Genomic DNA, 20,510 nt, shown 5'->3' on the forward strand with positions numbered 1-20,510 from the left:
TTCGTTTGTGGAACTGCATTTTATTTCAGCAAGAGTCGGTGTCAAACTCAAATACAGAGTGGGCCAAAATTCTAAACTGAACAAAGCCGCGGGCCAAAGTTGAACAACTTAACCTTTTAATAGGGACCCAAACAAGTTTTGCATTGAATATTGACCAAGCAAGGCTTATATAACTTTATAGTGACATGCAAAATCGAGTTTTGTTGGTAGCGGGGGGTGTATATTGTAGCGTCCCGGAAGAGTTAGTGCTGCCAGGGATTCTGGGAATTTGTTCTGTTGTGTTTAAGTTGTGTTACGGTGTGGATGTTCTCCCGAAATGTGTTTGTCATTCTTGTTTGGTGTGGGTTCATATTGTGGTGTAACAGTGTTAAAGTTGTTTATAGGCTAATAATACATTTGAAAATGAAATAACAATAATGAATGCATCAAACATTCAAGCCTTGAAGTAGCAAGAGAAAGCGCATGAATAAAACGTTAATTATTGCTCAGTTTGTTACACAGATTTGCTTTAACACTGAATATGGAACAAGCAACGCTTATATAATTTGATAGATGGATAGATAGATAGATGGATGGATAGATAGATAGATAGATAGAACATTATTGATTCGTTCAGGAGAGTTTATTCAGGAAAATTAAACAATAGTGAAATAAAATAAAATAAAATAGTGCAAAATCAACTTTCCAAAAAACAAACGAAAAAACATCAATGCTATATTAAATAAAATTTAACTAAAAAAATGTAATGCCTCTTTTCTATTTGCAGTCTTCTGAGGTAAATATCAACATTAACTTTTTCCATTGGCTAATACATTTGAAAATAAAATAACAATGTGGTGGGCGGGGTTGGAGGTAGCGGGGGTGGGGGGTGTATATTGTAGCATCCCGGAAGAGTTAGTGCTGCAAAGGGTTATGGGTATTTGCTCTGTTGTGTTACGGTGCATATGTTCTCCCGAAATCTGTTTGTCATTCTTGTTTGGTGTGGGTTCACAGTGTGGTGTAACAGTGTTAAAGTTGTTTATACGGCCACCCTCAGTGTGACCTGTATGGCTGTTGACCAAGTATGCCTTGCAATCACTGGTATGTGTGTATAAGCCGCATATATTACGTGACTGGGCTGGCACGCTGTTTGTATGGAGGAAAAGGTGGACGTGACGACAGGTTGTAGAGCAGGGGTGTTAAACTCAAATACAGAGTGGGCCAAATTTTTAAAACTGAACAAAGCCGCGGGCAAAAATTGAACAAATGAACCTTTTAATAGGGACCCAAACAAGTTTTGCGATGAATATTGAACAAGCAAAGCTTATGTTACTTTACAGTGACATGCAAAATCCAGTTTCAAATAATAATAATAATAATTAAAAAATATCAATGGCATATCAAATAAAATTTGAATAAAATTGTAATGCCTCTTTTCTATTTGCAGCCCTCTGAGGTAAGTATTAAAATAAACTTTTTCCAAAGGCTAATAATACATTTGAAAATAAAATAACAATAATGAATGAATCAAACATTCAGGTAACCAGAGAAAGTGCAAGAATAAAAACGTTAATTATTGCTCAGTTTGCTAAACTGATTTGCTTTAACACTGAACATAAAACAAGCAAGGCTTATATAACTTAACAGTGAAAAATTAAATTTCAAAAAACAAACGAAAGAATATCAATGGCATATTAAATAAAATAAAAAAAAAAATGGTGGTAGCAGGGGGTGTGGGGGATGTGTAGTGTATCATCCCGGAAGAGTTAGTGCTGCAAGGGATTCTCGGTATTTGTTCTGTTGTGTTTATGTTGCGAATGTTTTCCCGAAATGCGTTTGTCATTCTTGTTTGGTGTGGGTTCACAGTGTGGCCCATATTTGTAACAGTGTTAAAGTTGTTTACACGGCCACCCTCAGTATGGGTGTTGACCAAGTAGGCCTTGCATTCATTTCTGTGCGTAAAAGCCGCATATTTTATGTGACCGGGCTGGCACGCTGTTTGCAGGGAGGAAAAGAGGACATGACGACAGGTTGTAGAGTATGATAAAGGCAGGGTCCTCAATATTGTTGTCCAGGTGGAAATCGGGAGAAATTCGGGAGAATGGTTGCCCCCGGGAGATTTTCGAAAGGGGCACTGACATTCGGGAGTCTTCTGGGAAAATCGTGAGGGTTGGCAAGTATGACAATTAGCGTTGAATGCGGTGATACAGCGGCACCGCCACTGTATAATACCGGCGGGCCAGCTCTAATGTTAATTTATTATTGCCTCAAGGGCCAAATGAAATTACACGGCGGGCCAATTTTGGCCCGCGGGCTAGAGTTTGACACCCGTGGACTATACAAACTTATTTCAGCTCCGGGGCCGCATGGAGGAAAATCTGTGCACACGTATTAAAACCATGGCATTAAAACTGTAAAATAAAGACAACTTCAGATTGTTTTCTTTGTCTTACCTTGGCCTAAAATAGAACATACACGTTATGAAAATATTACAATAAAAATACAGGCAGCGGTAAAGTCTAGATCAGGGGTCTCAATCTCAATTCACCTGGGGGCCACTGGATGCAGAGTCTGGGTTGCGAGAAAATATTTCTTAAAAAAATGTTACATAGTCCTAAGCATATAATGACATTTCAAATTGTATCCCTTGTGCACCGCAACTTTCTTTGTGCAAATAAGACACGAGGTGCTCAAAAAAAAGAAATATTGCATCCCTCACTTTTCCTGGAATTGTCTTTGCTCATTACTAACCTTTCTCTTCACTGCAGGCTTTGAAAAAGACGTGTTTGGGGTTGTAGAATATATTTGTATTTAGCCGACGCACGGGGAATAATGTTATTTCCGCAATATGTCGTTTTGCTTTTCCTCCCTACAGCAACACGGCGGTCGGCGGATAATAGTAAGTACCTGGATAGCGGGCGCAAAAAAGTGACGGCTCCCGGAGTGTTATTCGCCGTCTAAAGGAATATATGTCGTGTTCATCGTGTGAGGCAATGCAAATTAAACAGTTAAATAACGGTTTGAATGGGTCCAGACTTATCGGGGACTGTTATTACTGACGGACAGGTGTCGCGGTCGTGGTGTGACTGCAGCCAGGCATGTAAGAAAACCCTCGTCTCCATGGCAACGTTTCTGTCGCTTTCACTTATTTGCCGCTTTTCCACCAACGCAGGGGTAGGCCAGTGTTTTTCAACCTTTTTTGAGCCAAGGCACATTTTTTGCGTTGAAAAAATCAGTTGGCACACCACCAGCAGAAATCATCAACTCAGTTGACAGTTAAGTCATTGTCGCAATTGTTGGGTATGATTGTAGCTGAGATAGGCACCAGCAACCCCAAAGGGAATAAGCGGTATAAAATGGATGGACATTAAAGCATAACCAAGTATGCATCAATTAGCTCTTGTCTCAAAGTAGGTGTAATGTTACATCATGCCATGACTTATTTGTAGTTTTTTGCTGTTTTCCTGTGTGTAGTGTTTTGGTGGCTTTTTCCTTTTTTTGGTATTTTCCTGTAGCAGCTTCATATCTTCCTTTTTGAGCGATATTTCCTGCATCTACTTTGTTTTAGCAATCAAGAATGTTTCAGTTGTTATTATCCGTCTTTTTGGGGACATTGTTGACTGTCATGTCATGTTCGGATTTACATTGCGGACGCCGTCTTTGTTCCACAGCAAGTTTTTGCTGTCGTCCAGCATTCTGTTTTTGTTTACTTTGCAGCCTGTTCACTAAGCTGCAAAGCCTTTCCTTAAGGGCACTCACCTTTTGTTTATTTTTGGTTTAAGCATAAGACACATTTTTACCTGCATTTAAAAAGCAATTAGCTACCGCCCTGCCGCCTACTGATATGTAAGAGTATTACACGGCTCTAGACAGCACCGCCACTCAAAAATAACAACATATAATTTGGAGACTATAATTACTGGTTTGCAAAAAATGTTTTTATCACAAATAGGTGAAATTAGATCATCTCCCACGGCACACCGGAATGTGGTTGAAAAACACTGGGGTAGGCAACCCAGAACGTTGAAAGAGCCATTTTAGACCAAAATAATACAACGCCGTCAAGTGCCATTCATATCAAACTCGCGGGCCGCACTAACATTAAACTCTTATATTAAGGTGATGGCCGCAAAATGACGTCTCGCGGGCCGCATTTGGCCCGCGGGCCGCATGTCTGATACCCCTGGTTATAGATCCATGAAGGAAGGAAGAACGTGAATGAATGTTGATAACTGAATAAATTTACATGTGCATAAAAATGTGTTTTCTTTTGTATTATTATTTTTTTGATTAATTAACATTAATGACGATCCCTTTCCAAAACACAATATAGAATGTGAGATATAACAAGATAATGCATACATGGATCATTTGTTTTCAAAACGGTTACAAAAAGTGTCACCCCAAAAATTTACTGTGGCACACCATTTTTATGACTTGATGGGGTCCCTGGGACCCCATTTTGAAAATTCCTAGCGTTAACACTGATGGAGTATTGGTGCGTGACAAATATCATCCCCGGGGCCATATGATAAATAAATATATTCATTCCAGGTCCTTGACTTTGACACTGTTGGATTTGGTTGTCTTTTTATTTCCTGGTCAGATTTTAGAACAGCTAAAGTGTGAGCCTTTTACATAGACCTTGAATTTAGAATGTAGGAATGAAGCCGTAACAATCTGTTATCTCAACTATCCGAGGTAGGGAGGAGAAGAAGAGGGGCGGGTAAGAGTGAGTGAGGAGGGAGAAACTGCCATTTTAGGTTAGATCAATTTGGACCGTGCCTTTGAAATGTTGTATCTAGATTGAACTCCTAAGGCGCTTTGGATATAAAATATCAAAATGAGCAACCTCTGTCACTGATTGATTTAAAACCAGCTTATGTGTCATACAAGAACCTGGGGGCGTTGACCGAAGGAAGAACAGGTCCAAACGCAACAACACCCTTGCACTAAAGCAGGGGTCACCAACCTTTTTGAAACCAAGAGCTACTTCTTGGGTACTGATTAATGCGAAGGGCTACCAGTTTGATACACACTTAAATACGTTGCCAGGAATAGCCAATTTGCTCAATTTGCCTTTAATAAATAAATCTACATGTATTAAAAAAATGGGTAATTCTGACTTTCATTCCGTTGTACATTTTTTTTCCTTTTACAGAAGTTTTTTTTTGTAGAGAATAAATGATTAAAAAACTTAATTGAATGGTTTAAAAGAGGGGAAAACAGGAAAAAAATGAAAGTTAAATTTTCAAACATAGTTTATCTTCATTTTTGACTCTTTAAAATTCAAAATTCAACCAAAAAAAAGAAGGGAAAAACTAGCTAATTCGAATCTTTTTGAAAAAATAAAAAATTTATGGAACATCATTAGTCATTTTTCCTGATTAAGATTAATTTTCGAATTTTGATGAAATGTTTTAAATAGGTTAAAATCCAATCTGCACTTTGTTAGAATATATAACAAATTGGACCAAGCTATATTTCTAACAAAAACAAATCATTATTTCTTTTAGATTTTACAGGACAAACATTTTAAAAGAAATTCAAAAGACTTTGAAACAAGATTTAAATTTGAGTCTCAAGATATTTTAAATTTGCCAGAATAATTTTTTTAAATTTTAATCATAGAAAGTTTGAAGAAATATTTCACAAATATTTTTCGTCGAAAAAACAGAAGCTAAAATGAAGAATTAAATTAAAATGTATTTATTATTCTTTACAATACAAAAATAAATTGACTTGAACATTGATTGAAATTGTCAGGAAAGAAGAGGAAGGAATTTAAAAGCTAAAAAGGTATATGTGTTTAAAAATCCTAAAATCATTTTTAAGGTTGTATTTTTTCTCTAAAATTGTCTTTCTGAAAGTTATAAGAAGCAAAGTAAAAAAAATACATCAATTTATTTAAACAAGTGAAGACCAAGTCTAAAATATTTTCTTGGATTTCCAAATTCTATTTGAGTTTTGTCTCTCTTAGAATTAAAAATGTCGAGCAAAGCGAGACCAGCTTGCTAGTAAATAAATAAAATTCAAAAAGTAGAGGCAGCTCACTGGTAAGTGCTGCTATTTGAGCTATTTTTAGAACAGGCTGTTGGTGACCCCTGCATTAAAGTCATCCATTTGATTCAAAAGTATATTTAAGTTTACATAATGAATAATCCATTTTTTAAAGACAATTGATTCAAAAAGTGTACTTCATTAATTCCAGGCTTATATTACAAAGAATACACTTTTGTTCAGATATATTCGAAGTCTGTACATTAAGGGAGTATAAAGACGTCTATTGCTGACGTCTTAGCCTTAACCCGAGTCCCGACCATTAAACGTGGTTACCATAGCAACACAAAACTGTCATGGCGTCCCTTCTGAAAGACCCGCTGTTTGAAACCTCAGGACGGGGACCGTCAACTAACAAAAACTTCTATAACTTTTCCATCACTAAGTCGAACGTAAGTAAAGCCCATTTATGTAATAACAAATGTTACAATGTTTATTTTCGCGTTTCTGCTTTCTGGTTTTCCTGGCTAATTTCGTCATACTGGCTACTGAATACTAACTGCTGTTAGCCGTTATGCTATGAAAGTTTCCATCCATCCATCCGTTTCCTACCGCTTGTCCCGTTCGGAGTACTGGGGGTGGCTGGTGCTGGAGCCTATCTCAGCTGCTTAGGAAGGCGGGGTACACCCTGGAAAAGTCGCCCTCTCATCGCAGATAAAAGTTTCTCATTAAAAAAAAAAAAAAAGAATATAAATACAAACCCCGTTTCCATATGAGTTGGGAAATTGTGTTGGATGTAAATATAAACAGAATATGCAAATCATTTTCAACCCATATTCAGTTCAATATGCAACAAAGACAACATATTTGATGTTTAAACTGAAAAACATTTTTTGGTTTGCAAATAATCATTAACTTTAGAATTTGATGCCAGCAACACGTGACAAAGAAGTTGGGAAAGGTGGCAATAAATACTGATAAAGTTGAGGAGTGCTCATCAAACACTTATTTGGAACATCCCACAGGTGTGCAGGCTAATTGGGAACAGGTGGGTGCCATGATTGGGTATAAAAGCAGCTTCCATGAAATGCTAAGTAATTCACAAACAAGGATTGGGTGAGGGTCACCACTTTGTAAGCAAATTGTCGAACAGAATAACATTTCTCAACGAGCTATTGCAAGGAATTTAGGGATTTTACCATCTATGGTCCGTAAAATCATCAAAAAGTTCTGAGAATCTGGAGAAATCACTCCACGTAACCAATGATATTACGGACCTTTGATCCCTCAGGTGGTACTGCATCAAAAACCGACATCAGTATGTAAAGGATATCACCACATGAGCTCAGGAACACTTCATAAAACCACTGTCAGTAACTACAGTTGGTCGCTACATCTGTAAGTGCAAGTTAAAACTACTACTATGCAAAGCCCCAAACCCATTTATCAACAATACCCAGAAACACCACCGGCTTCGCTGGGCCCGAGATCACCTAAGATGGACTGATGCAAAGTGGAAAAGTGTTCTGTGGTCTGACGAGTCCACATTTCAAATTATATTTGGAAACTGTGGATGTGGTGTCCTCCGGAACAAAGAAGAAAATAAGCATTGGGATTGTTATAGGCGCAAAGTTCAAAACCCAGCATCTCTGATGGTATGGGGGTGTATAAGTGCCCAAGGCATTGGTAACTTACACATCTGTGAAGGCACCATTGACGCTGAATGGTCCAAACAGGTTTTGGAGCAACATATGTTGTCATCCATGCAATGTTATCATGGACGCCCCTGCTTGTTCCAGCAAAACAATGCCAAGCCACGTGTTACAACAGCATGGCCTCGTAGTAAAAGAGTGCGGGTACTTTCCTGGCCCGCCTGCAGTCCAGACCTGTCTCCCATGGAAAATGTGTGGTGCATTATAAAGCGTAAAATACAACAGTGCGGACCCCGGACTGTTGAACGACTGAAGCTCTACATAAAACAAGAATGGGAAAGAATTCCACTTTCAAAGCTTCAACAATTAGTTTCCTCAGTTCCCAAACATTTATTGAGTGTTGTTAAAAAAAAAGGTGACATAACACAGTGGTGAACATGCCCTTTCCCAACTACTTTGTCACGTGTTGCAGCCATGAAATTCTAAGGTAATTATTATTTGCAAAAAAAAAAATAAAGTTTATGAGTTTGAACATCAAATATCTTGTCTTTGTAGTGCATTCAACTGAATATGGGTTGAAAATGATTTGCAAATCATTGTATTCCGTTTATATTTACATAAAACACAATTTCCCAACTCATATGGAAACAGGGTTTGTAAATATAAACATAAATAATATATACATTTAAACAAGGCATTTTTTCTCCTCTGCTGACAACAGTGTTGGCGGTAGGAATTTTCCAAATGGGGTCCCACTTTTTTGTAAGCGTTTTAAAAACAAATGATAAACAATTGCATTGTCCTGTTATATCTCACATTTTATATTGGGTTTTGGAAAAAAGTTGTCATATCCATCCATCCATTTTCTACCGCTTGTCCTTTTTTGGCGTCGCTGGAGCCTATCTCAGCTGCATTCGGGCGGAAGGCGGGGTACACCCTGGACAAGTCGATATAAACATTACATAATTCATCAAAAGAAATAATGAAAAAAGAAGACAAATTTGTATGCATATGTAAATGTATTCAGTTATAAACATTATTTCACTTTCTTCTTTTCTTAATGGATTTAAACTTTACCGCTGCTAGTAGTTTTTTCAATGTTTTTGTTTAATAAGTTGTAGTTGTATTCATTTCAGTATAAAAGTATAAAAAGTGTTTTGCTTCGGTCAATAAAATGATGATAATGTTGTCCCAGGGCATATATATATTTTATATTAAACGCTTAAATCTCTGGATTCTACATCAACTTCAGATGCATCTCTCATTTCAAAATCTTCCGCCAAAAATTGTTTTCAAAAATGTAATATTTGATGTGAAGTAATGGGAACCTTGGATATGTCAATAATTCATAATAACATTGATTTTGATTCAATATTTTTTGAGCAATGACAGTTTGAAAGGAAAAAAAATAGCTTTGTTTTATTAGTCATCATTGCAAGTTTTTCTCATTTACATTTCACCTTTAAGCTTTTTTGTTCCACTTTTGTTATGTTTTTTGTTTATTTTAAAAGTATTTTTAGAATGTGCCTTGAACGTTTAAAACATTAGCTGCGGGCTGCTAATGTGCCTCCGGGTCACACTTTTGACATTCCTGCTATAGATGATAAAACTGATAAATCTGATAAAACTGATAAATCTGATAAATCTATCGATAAAAAGCAGAGCCTGGCGACGCATGCGTGTTTATCATAACTTTCTCGTTCTCTCTGTCTTGGCCCCTGCAGCGCACAACTTTACAATTTATTTTGTTTTAAACCCCTTATTAACCCTGAACGTACATTGGAAATACACGCAACCTTGACTCAAAATGCCGGACATTTGAAGCATTTAAGGAACTCCGCCCGGACAGCCCAGCAAAAGAGGACATGTCCGGGGAAAAGAGGACGTATGGTCAGTCTCGCATAACATAACATCTCTTCCAGTGTCAGTCAACTTTGAGAATCAGTAAAGTCATGTCCAAAATTGAAATCTAAGTGATCATTCATAATTAAAAATATTTTTTGCCAAGCCCTTTCTATGCTAGACACATTTGCAAATCTTAAGTCAGTGGTTATACATTTGTTTTCATCAGGTACTACTTTACAAAAAACACTTGGCTCTCCAAGTACCACCATAATGACCAACATTTAAAATACAGCATTGTCGTAGGCCCGAGTATTCATTAAAAATAGGACAGAGGTGCGATTTAACAAGTACCTTTGCGAGTTGGACAGGCCTTCTCTCAATCTCTTCTCAAATCACTCTTAAAAACGCACTTTTATTCCATAGCCATTAACATTCTGTGATCTCCATCCTGCTATGGCATCCCATTATGCACCTGCTGTGAACCTATTTCTATGTTTTAGGATAGGATAGGATAGGTCTTTATTGTCATTGCACAAGTACAATGAAACTTTGTTTTCAGCACAAACCTGTTCAAGATTAGACAAGCAAACAGTATACAGGGTTACAGAACAAAAACGCTGATGGGTCGCCATAAGGCGCCCCGTAAAAGATGGGAAAAGGGTAAACGCTGGGGAAGGATGAGTAAAAATAAATACACTCCATAGCAAAGCACATATACATATTACAACATACATCTCGAGATATCTAGCATCAGAGGGAAGGAAGTTCAAGGTCATGGTGGTAGGCCGCAGCTCTCAGGCGCTGACTATCCATTCATCACTCCTATCGGATTTGCGTCGAGGGCGTTGGGTTGGGGGGTGATGGGGTGTGTATGTGTGGCGTATATTTTTGTGGATGTGTGTGTGTGTAAGCCCGTAGTGTGTCTCAGTTCCGCGGCCTTGATGTATTGCAGTCGCTAGTCCAAAGTCAACAACAACAGGTGTGTGTCCATGAGAGACAAGAAGGGAGTTTGTTGTGTCTTCACAGCACCGTCCTGCGGGAGAGTCTCAAATCCAGGGAAAGGATCCAAGTTAGAATTATTTTTATGCGGGTGAAAATAAAATTTGCTTTTCACTCTAAATTGTCTATGACTGGTCCTCAAAACTGCGGGGTAGACAGTCTGATGCAATCCACAGTTCTTCCCGCGTCCTCCAATCATTTGCGGCAGCTTTGGGGTACTTTGAAGACTGCCATCAACCTCCAATTTGTCGACAAACCAGAGCAGCGCTTACTCCAATCAGCAGATGTCCTGTTGTCATAATTCCGAATAGGTGGATATCTTCACGTCCTCGACAGAAAAGGGTCGCCAGGAATGCGGCCCTCCTTCTTCTCCCAAGAGTCCGGCGTGTGTCCAGCAACAACCGCTTTGTCACGACAGCAGGTTCCCCCAAAACCCAAGATCTTGTCAATTTTGTTGAGGCCAGTTAAATAGTTGCAATGTTTAGATTTGGAGAGCAGTGCAAAAAGAGGCAACAAGAAATTTAAGACAAGATAAAACAAAGAAGCAAGCAGGAGAGATAAGGGAGAGGAAAGGGCAGCGTCCATCCTCGATGAGTGCCAGAGATATTTATTTATTTATTTATTATCGTCCTGTGTTTGTGTTTGGTTGTGTTTGCTCGTTTTCCTTGTGTTATCTTTTAACCTGCCTATTTCACAGCACTTTGGCTACCCCCTGTGGTACATTTTAAATGTGCTTTAGAAATAAAGTTGATTTGATTTGTTTAGATGTTTTGGCTACTGTAACATTACACACAGTTTGAACAGTAACACTGGGTTTGAATATTTCATCAAGTGATTCTTTGGCGCACCATAAGGTAGAGCGCAAGTACCACAATTTGAGAATCCCAGTAATATTTCTCAAATCTGAAGTGTAGGCTACAGTACTTAAAATAATTGGTCTAAGATCGAAGTGAGAAACTGTCAGGCTTGGACTTGGATTTGGTTTACTCCTTCGATGCAGAGAGGATACGGGACGAGCCAAACGGGAGTGTAAGTACATGGTTTATTTGAATACTAAATACAAAAATAATCGAACTAAGGGCGCTCACAAAGAGGTATAAAGCTTGGCTACAAAAATACAAACAGGAAAACAAAACACCTGCTCGATGGCATGACAGACGATAAACTATAAATTTAAACTTACACTGTGGCAGAACTATGAACAACTAAAACAAAAACACTTAACTGTGACCGAAACAAGGGGGCATGGATAGCAGGGTGCGTAGCAAGTAATCGTGAAGGCATGAAGCAGAAAGCAAATAGAAAAGTTCCCAGAATGATGAACAGAAAGCAAATGACTTAAGTACTGGCTGTGGTAATAGAAAACAGGTGTGAGAGGCTGAGGACCGGGGCGCGACTTAAGGGGACCAGGTGGAAACTAATAGGTTGGCATGGAAACAAACAAAACCAGGAAGTGCAAAACGTGACTGAATGTCCAAAATCAAAACATGACAAAACAAAACATGATCCATAGGTGTGACAGAAACACTTTGGACAATCATTTTAGATATTTTGCTCATTTTTCCATTTTTTGGCCATGCAGATTGTGTAAGTGTACCTAATGCTGTGGACACTGAGTGTGTAATACCTGAACAGGTGATATGGAGATGGTGGCTGATATCCCCCAGAGCTGTGTACAAACTTTCAAAGCCCGGCCAGCTGATTCTGACTTATGAGGACTTCTTGGATGACAGCAAGCTACAAAGTAAGACCTTTGTTTTTATTAGGCCAGAATTAATCAAACTTTCCTTACCAAGTAGCACCTCAGAAGAAACTTGTCTCTCCAAGTCCAAATATAATGACAACATAAAATACAGTAGAATATTCAGCCGAAATATTAATTTAAAACAAAGCAGAGGTTTTATTTAACAAGTAAACAGAATATTGTGGCCCACATTACACACAGTTTGAGCAGTAACACTGTGTTTGAATATTTAATGAACTGATTCTTTGGCGTCCCAAGTAGAATGAGTAACACAGTTTGAGAATCACCCTTTTAGGCAATACTACTCCTTTTCGGACATGTGGTAAAAAAAAAAAGAAAAGAAAAAAGTGTGAAATATGGCATTATATTGTAACTTTGCACTATCAAAATAAACTTCAGCAATATGCTCTATATTGCTCTATTTTGCCTGTCACCTGCAACACCAGAGCTGTTTTTCCAATAGCTTGGCATAAATTGATCCACATTGTATTCTTTTGGGCATTTTTAGTCAAAGTATTGTCCAAGAAAACTTCCAGTAATTTTTGGTAATATAACAAAACTCTGTCAAGGTAGAAAAACATTTTTTTTTTCAAATTTGTCGCACTTTTATTATTTAGCAATTTTTTTTTACTTTTTATTCGACTCCTTTTACCGTATTGCTTTTGCACTATCTTGTTTAGCTCATTCATTGTTATTTTATTTATTTATTTATTTATTGCCCTATGCTTTTTAACCTGTAAAGCACTTTGGTTCAATTTAAACATTGTTGTAAATGTGCTATACAAATAAGTAAAGTGAAGGGAATTATATTTATATAGCGTTTTTTCTCTAGTGACTCAAAGCGCTTTACATAGTGAAACCCAATATCTAATTTTTACATTTAAACCAGTGTGGGTGGCACTGGGAGCAGGTGGGTAAAGTGCCTTGCCCAAGGACACAACGGCAGTGACTAGGATGGCGGAAGCGGGGATCGAACCTGCAACCCTCAAGTTGCTGGCACTGCCGCTCTACCAACCGAGCTATACCGCCCCAACCGAGCTATACCGAGCTATAAAGTTGCCTTGCCTTGCCATTTACACAGAAACAAGTATTAGTATTTGTAAATGTTTTATGCAAAAAATATCTACAGACAATATTTTTTGTGGATCTTTTTTGTTTTGATTTTTCAATGCTAATCTTTCGATTTTTTTTTGTTTGACACTTATTGTGAATTATTCAATTTTTTTCAGACTCCTCTTTTTAGTAACAACATACTGGCACAGTTTTTACATTGAGGGGGAGTTTTTTGAATTTTTTTATTTTTTGCAATTTTACAATATATAATATTTTTTTCAATGTCACTACAACTTTTTTTGTTTGTTTTTTCAACATCAAAAGTTACTGGCAGTGTTCTGGCTCCACTGCAAAGCGGTATAACAAAATAATGAGGGGATAATGGTGACCATAACACTTGCAATAAGTTCTTACAAGCCAGCAAAGAAAATGAAGCGGTATAACAAAAGAATGAGGGGATAATGGTGACCTTAACACTTGCAATAAGTTCTTACAAGCCAGCAAAGAAAATGAAGCGGTATAACAAAAGAATGAGGGGATAATGGTGACCATAACACTTGCAATAAGTTCTTACAAGCCAGGAAAGAAAATGATTACAGTTTTATATATTTAAAGAATTCCATAAGCTGCTCTATCTATTCAGGAGAGCTCAGCTCGGTCTTTGGCAGAGGGATCTTGCAGTATGCCAAAGCTTTGTGCCAGGGCCACTATGATTACCTGGAACGCCTGCCTGACCCTTTACTTCTGTGGATCATCAACCATCTGGAGCTCGAAGATGTTGGACAACTTGCAAGAACCTCACACAGGTTTAGGCAGGTGAGGTCTACAGACTCAAATTTTGATAAAAATGTAAGACTCTCAATTGTCCTTAGGTGTGAATCTGACTGTCACACACTAAGTCAGGGGTAGGGAACCTATGGCTCGAGAGCCAGATGTGGCTCTTTGGATGACTGCATCTGGCTCTCAGATAAATCTTAGCTGGCATTGCTTAACACGATAAGTCAGTGTTTTTCAACCTTTTTTGAGCCAAAACACATTTTTTTCATTGAAAAAATTCTGTGGCGCACCACCAGCAGAAAACATAAAAAAAATTCAACTCAGTAGCCGATATTGACAAAAAAAAATTGTTCTCGCAATAGCTCTTGTCTTCATGTACGTGTACTGTCAAGCCGTAACTTATTTTGAGTTTTTTCTGTGTTTTCCTGTGTGACTTCCGCTCCTATTTTGGTGGCTTTTCTTCTTTTGTTGGTATTTTCCTGTGGCAGTTTCATGTCCTCCTGGAATGCTATTCATCGCACCTGCTTTGTTTTTACAATCAAGACTATTTAAGTTGTGCGGACGCACTCCTTCTTTGTGTGGACATTGTTGATTGTTATGCCATGTACGGATGTATTTTGTGGACGCCGTCTGCTCCGCACACTGTAAGTCTTTGCTGTCGTCCAGCATTCTGTTTTTGTTTACTTTGCAGCCAGTTCAGTTTTAGTTTTGTTTTGCTTCAATGAATTTTCTTAGCGGCACTCGCCTTTTGTTTATTTTTAGTATAAGTGTTGGATACCTTTTTACCTACATGCTGCCTCCCGCATATTGTGATCATGACATACCATGTTCCCGACATGTATAAAAGCAATTACCTACCTGCTGCCACCTACTGATATGGAAGAGTATTACACGCTTACTCTGCCAAGCTCTAGACAGCACAGACACTCAATAACAGCATATTTTTGAATTATAGTTACAGGTTTGCATAAAATATTATCAACCTAATTAGGTGAAATTACATAATCTCTCCCACGACACACCAGACTATCTCACTGCACACTATGGTGTGCCGCGGTACAATGGTTGAAAAACACAGCGTTAAGTAATGAATAATTCCGCTGGTAATCACAGTGTTAAAAATAACGTTCAAAATATAAAACATTCTCATGCATTTGAATCCATCCATCCGTTTTCTACCGTTCCTGTTCAAGAAGTCGCATTAATGGTAAGAAGTATTTTATTCATTAGCTTCAGAATAACAATGTTATTGAAAAGAAGAAGATACTTATTGTATTCTTAAAATGTTGGTCTTACTTAAAAATGCACACATATATTTGTATTCAGTGTTAAAAATGACTACTATATGGCTCGTTCGGAAATACATTTTTAAATATTTTGCTTTCATGGCTCTCTCAGCCAAAAAGGTTCCCGACCCCTGCACTAAGTGGTAGAAAATTAATACATCACTAAGACATAGGAGTCCGAACTATGGTCCACGGGCTAAGTGCAGCACACTGGTATCATGAGTTTTTTTAAGGAACGTGGCCTGTGGGGTGTTTCCAAATTATTTTTTCATTTCATTTAACAACTTGTGGACGACGTGAGTAAATCAGCAGGGGAAGTATATTGTAGTATCCCGGAAGAGTTAGTGCTGCAAGGGGTTCTGAGTATTTGTTCTGTTGTGTTTTAGTTGTGTTACGGTGCGGCTGTTCTCCCGAAATGTGTTTGTCATTCTTGTTTGGTGTGGGTTCACAATGTGGCGCATATTTGTAACAGTGATAAAGTTGTTTATACGGCCACCCTCAGTGTGACCTGTATGGCTGTTGACCAAGTATGATTTGGATTCACTTGTGTGTGTGAAAAGATGTAGATATTATGTGACTGGGCCAGCACGCAAAGGCAGTCAGTGCCTTTAAGGTTTATTGGCGTTTTGTACTTCTCCCTGCGTTTGTGTACCACTGGGTACAGCGGCGTTCCAAAAAGTCATAAATTTTACTTTTTGAAACTGATACCAATAGTTTCCAACATTACATTTTAAAGCATTTATCAACCGTTAATATCGGCAGTCCGATATTATCGGACATCTCTACTGATGACCCTTTGAACATGTGACCCAATCCAAACAACTTTCCTTAGTCATTGCTCAAAAACATGCAACCAACACAAAAAGTCAACACTCATGGTCACACACATAACACAACCTACTCACTGAACTTTGTGGACATTATAAAAAACATCTAATCACCATAAAAAATTTCAAAATAAAAACCATTTAAATCTATAACATTGCATAATGGGAAAACATGTTAGACACTCTCTTCCATACTTGCCAACGCTCCCGATTTTCCTGGGAGACTCCCAAATTTCAGTGCCCCTCCTGAAAATTTCCCGGGGCAACCATTCTTACGAATTTGTCCCGATTTCCACGCAGACAACAAACTTTGCGTGCCTTCCCAGCCACATATTACCTGCGGCTTTTCACACACACACAAGGCAAAGCATACTTGGTCAACAAACGTACAGGTCCCACTCAGGGTGGCCGTATAAACAACTTTAATACTGTTACAAATATGCGCAATACTGTGAACCCACACCAAACAAGAATGACAAACACATTTCGGGAGAACATCCGTACCGTAACAGAAAAAATACCCAGAAACCCTTGCAGCACTAACTATTTCGGGACGCCACAATATACACCCCCAACGCCCCCGGTACCCCCTCACCTCAACCCCGCCCCCCAGCCCCGCCCACCTCAACCTCCTCATGCTCTCTCAGGGAGAGCATGTCCCAAATTCCAAGCTGCTATTTTGAGGCATGTTAAAAAAAAATCATTCACTTTGTGACTTCAATAACAAATATGGTAATGCCATGTTGGCATTTTTCTCCATGACTTGAGTTGATTTATTTTTGGAAAACCTTGTTACATTGTTTAATGCATCCAGCGGGGCAGCACAACAAAATTAGACATAATGTGTTAATTTCACTACTGTATATATAGGTACCGGTTGATATCGGAATCTGTAATTAAGAGTTGGACAATATCGGAATATTGGATATCGCCAAAAAGCCATTATCGGACATCTCTACTAATCACCATAAACAATTCTAAATTACAACCATTTAAATCTATAACATTGCATGATGGGAAAAATGTTAGACACTCTCTTCACACTTATCCATGTTTGGGGTATTGTAGCTACTTGATCATTCTGATTGATTACAATTACTCAAGTAAACAAGGTAGGATTCCAACTTTCACATACTCTTTGTACCAACTATTCTGGATTATATTACTACATTAATATACTATGTAAACACATATGTGCTGGCTATATACTTGTATCATTTACTGTACATGTAGTCGGCATTCGGCCCCCAGGCAAATTTTTTTGAACCCAATGCGGCCACTCAAGTAGGGCTGGGCGATATATCGATATACTCGCTATATCGCGGGTTTGTCTCTGTGTGATGTAGAAAATGACTATATTGTGATATTCGAGTATACGTTCACGCAGTTGCTTTTAGCTGCGGGCATTACACTACAGGCTCTTCCCACTCTTTCTTGTCTCTCCTTCTCACAGAGACGTAAACAAGCGCACCTTCTTACATACGTCACATACGTATACGCCCTCGCGGAGCAGAGAGGTAGGAGCATGGGTAAAGTTAGCTGTGGTGCGAGTGGTAATACGAGAGAAAGAAGGTGCCAATCTGGTAACGAATGAAGGAAGAATTAATTCCCAAGATAAACAGCAGGGTGTCCATCGTCTGGCTTCAAGTTGGAACATGTCGAACAGACAACCGTAATTTGTCAAGTGTGGGGCAAAAGCGTTGCTACAAAAAGGAATATGTAGCATCATTTGAAAAGTCACCCGCTAGAGAATGAAGAGTGATTACTCCGCATGTCAACATCTCCTTTCAGTGCCACACCAACAAAATGCCAAAGCAACCATTTCCCCATCAACACTGTATAAAAAAATAGTGAACATCATAAGGAGATAACGTCCGCAGGAACCTACCACATATCGATTTGATTTCCTATTATACAGCTCATTTTTATTTGACAGTTATTGAAATGTCTTTCTTATGTGACATCATGCACAAAAGTGCACTTTATTTATTTTAATCTATTGTTTTGGCGTTCTGTACAAAAAGTGCACTTTAATTTAGTGTTGTTTTCATATGTCATCTTATTCACATCATGCACAAAAGTGAACTTATAGCTTGTTTTAAAATGTCTCTGACAATCTTGCACTTTCTGTTTTGAAATGACATGAATGTTTGTGCCACTGCTTAATAACTGTTTAATAAATACACTTTTGCTGAATCGACTTAGTAGTGATTTGGCACTCTGCATGAAAGTTTAAAATAGGCATACTGTATATTAATGCAGTATGAAGAAGAATGTTGTAATGTGGACATATAGAATCATCATACTGCTGTGATTATATGCATCAAGTGTTCATTCAAGGCTAAGGCAAAATATGGAGATATATATCATGTATCGTGACATGGCCTAAAAATATCGAGATATTTAAAAAGGGCCATATCGCCCAGCTCTACCCTCTGCATTAAGATATTCTGTTCTCTGCTCTTCGATGCTAACATGCTATTTACCGGCGGTGCTAAGGCAGACATGGCACAGAGATGTATGGAATACCTGCAGATGCATTTGCAACGATAAAGTCAACGAAATCCCAAAGGTGAGTTTGGTCGATGTTGACTGCCAGCTAATCGATGCTAACATGTTACGCTAATCGATGCTAACATGCTATTTACCGGCGGTGCTAAAGCACACATGACACAGAGATGTATGGATAACCTGCAGATGCATTTGCAACTATATTACGTTTCCTTCCACCCACATTTAATGCGAAAAAAACACTTAACAATCGATGGATTTAAGTTGCCCCAGTGTCAAGAGATGCGAAAGTCCTGATCGTTTGGTCCGCACATTTTACCGGCGATGCTAACGCAGCTATTCAGCCATGCTATAGCTATGAATAGCGTCAATAGCTATTCGCTCAATAGCTTCAGTTTCTTCTTCAATACTTTCATACTCCAACCATCCATTTCAATACGTGCGTAATCTGTTGAATCGCTTAAGTCGCTGAAATCCGAGTCCGAATCCGAGCTAATGTCGCTATACCTTGCTGTGGTATCTGCCATTGTTTGTTTACTTTGGCAGCACTGTATGGCGTCACAGGGAATGGATAGTCGCATCGCAAATAGCGAAAATCAAGCACTTTAAAGCTTTTTTTGGGGATATTCCGGGACCGGTAATATTTTGAAAAAAACTTTTAAAAATACAACAAACCACTGGGAACTGATTTTTATTGTTTTTAACCATTTTGAATTTGTGATTATGTTCCCCTTTAAGCTTTGTGGATCAGAGGAATTCTGGGAGCAGGCAGTGCGGCGTCGCTGCAAAACAGTTTCCGCTGAGGTCCCCTCCCTGGCACAAGAGGTGGGTTGGCGCAACATCTTCTTCACCAACAAGCTGCAGCTGCAGAAGCTCATCAACCGCCGGAGGTTGAGGGGCGACGAACAGAAGGCAGAGGTAACGGCTGGCAAAAGGTCAGAGATGTCCCATCACGACCTAAAACCAACAGGTTCGAAATCCTCGAAGGAAGGAGGGACGTCTTAAAACAGAATATCAGTTTTGTACGTGACAACTTCTTGATCAGGGCCTTCCTTCAGCATTAACATCTGCCAAGGCTGTGCTATTCACAAAAATGATGGATTGTGTTTGTGAGGTCGCAAGCTATTTTCTGGTTCACGCGCCATGTGGTGCCAGTTTGATCAATTACCGCAGACATGCCTTCATCCCAAATTGTAATGGAGCAGAAATGACAAACATATTTGTAGTCTTACAATGTCAACATTTTGTACATGACTATCACCTTAGGTCACTCCTTTGGAAATTTGGTTGTAAAATGTGAATGCCTAATCTGTATCATCTCTGCCATTTGGAAAGGTTTGCTGAGATTGCTTTGTGCCATTTTTAAAGTCGACCCCCAGAAATAAATTATGAACTGAAACATTCCAAAGTCCAGATGAAACACAAATGACTGCTTTGCCTAAATTTTTTGATGAGCACCAGTTTTAAGTTGCATCATGATCCGAGTTCCTGGAAGAATCAACACGTCTGTTGGAGCCCTGATAGGATTATGACGAAATAGGACGAACTAGTCCTCTGGAGGGCGCACTTTGCCAAATGTGGTTGATTGGCAACACTAAATTGACTCTAGTGTGTGAATGTTGTCTGTCTATCTGTGTTGGCCCTGTGATGAGGTGGCGACTTGTCTAGGGTGTACCCCGCCTTCCGCCCGATTGTAGCTGAGATAGGCTCCAGCACTCCCAGCAACCACAAAGGGAATAAGCGGTAGAAAATGGATGGATGGAATGAACTCCATTAATATCACAGAATCCGTTTGAACTGATTTAAGAGAGGCATGCAGTTTTAATCCTGCAGAAAT

General features: G+C 38.7%; 1 protein-coding gene across 1 annotated transcript; it reads left to right on the forward strand.

Annotated features, from left to right (window-relative positions):
- The first annotated feature begins 6,136 nt into the window (after positions 1–6,136).
- fbxo36b (F-box protein 36b) lies at positions 6,137–20,088 on the forward strand. Its single transcript, XM_061921114.1, has 4 exons — positions 6,137–6,431; positions 12,111–12,219; positions 13,916–14,088; positions 19,412–20,088. The coding sequence occupies exons 1-4, from the start codon at positions 6,336–6,338 to the stop codon at positions 19,676–19,678; spliced, it is 645 nt and encodes a 214-aa protein (XP_061777098.1). The 5' UTR covers positions 6,137–6,335; the 3' UTR covers positions 19,679–20,088.
- The last annotated feature ends 422 nt before the right edge of the window (positions 20,089–20,510 follow it).

Source organism: Nerophis ophidion, linkage group LG14 (assembly GCF_033978795.1).
Source record: "Nerophis ophidion isolate RoL-2023_Sa linkage group LG14, RoL_Noph_v1.0, whole genome shotgun sequence".
Taxonomy (NCBI): Eukaryota; Metazoa; Chordata; class Actinopteri; order Syngnathiformes; family Syngnathidae; genus Nerophis; species Nerophis ophidion.

Excerpts from the sequence above, each read along its gene's own strand:
- fbxo36b (XM_061921114.1), top strand. The coding sequence starts at position 6,336 with ATGGCGTCCCTTCTGAAAGACCCGCTGTTTGAAACCTCAGGACGGGGA. Across the intron at positions 6,432-12,110 it reads TTTCCATCACTAAGTCGAAC|GTGATATGGAGATGGTGGCT; the intron begins GTAAGTAAAGCC and ends ATACCTGAACAG. Across the intron at positions 12,220-13,915 it reads GGATGACAGCAAGCTACAAA|GAGAGCTCAGCTCGGTCTTT; the intron begins GTAAGACCTTTG and ends CTATCTATTCAG.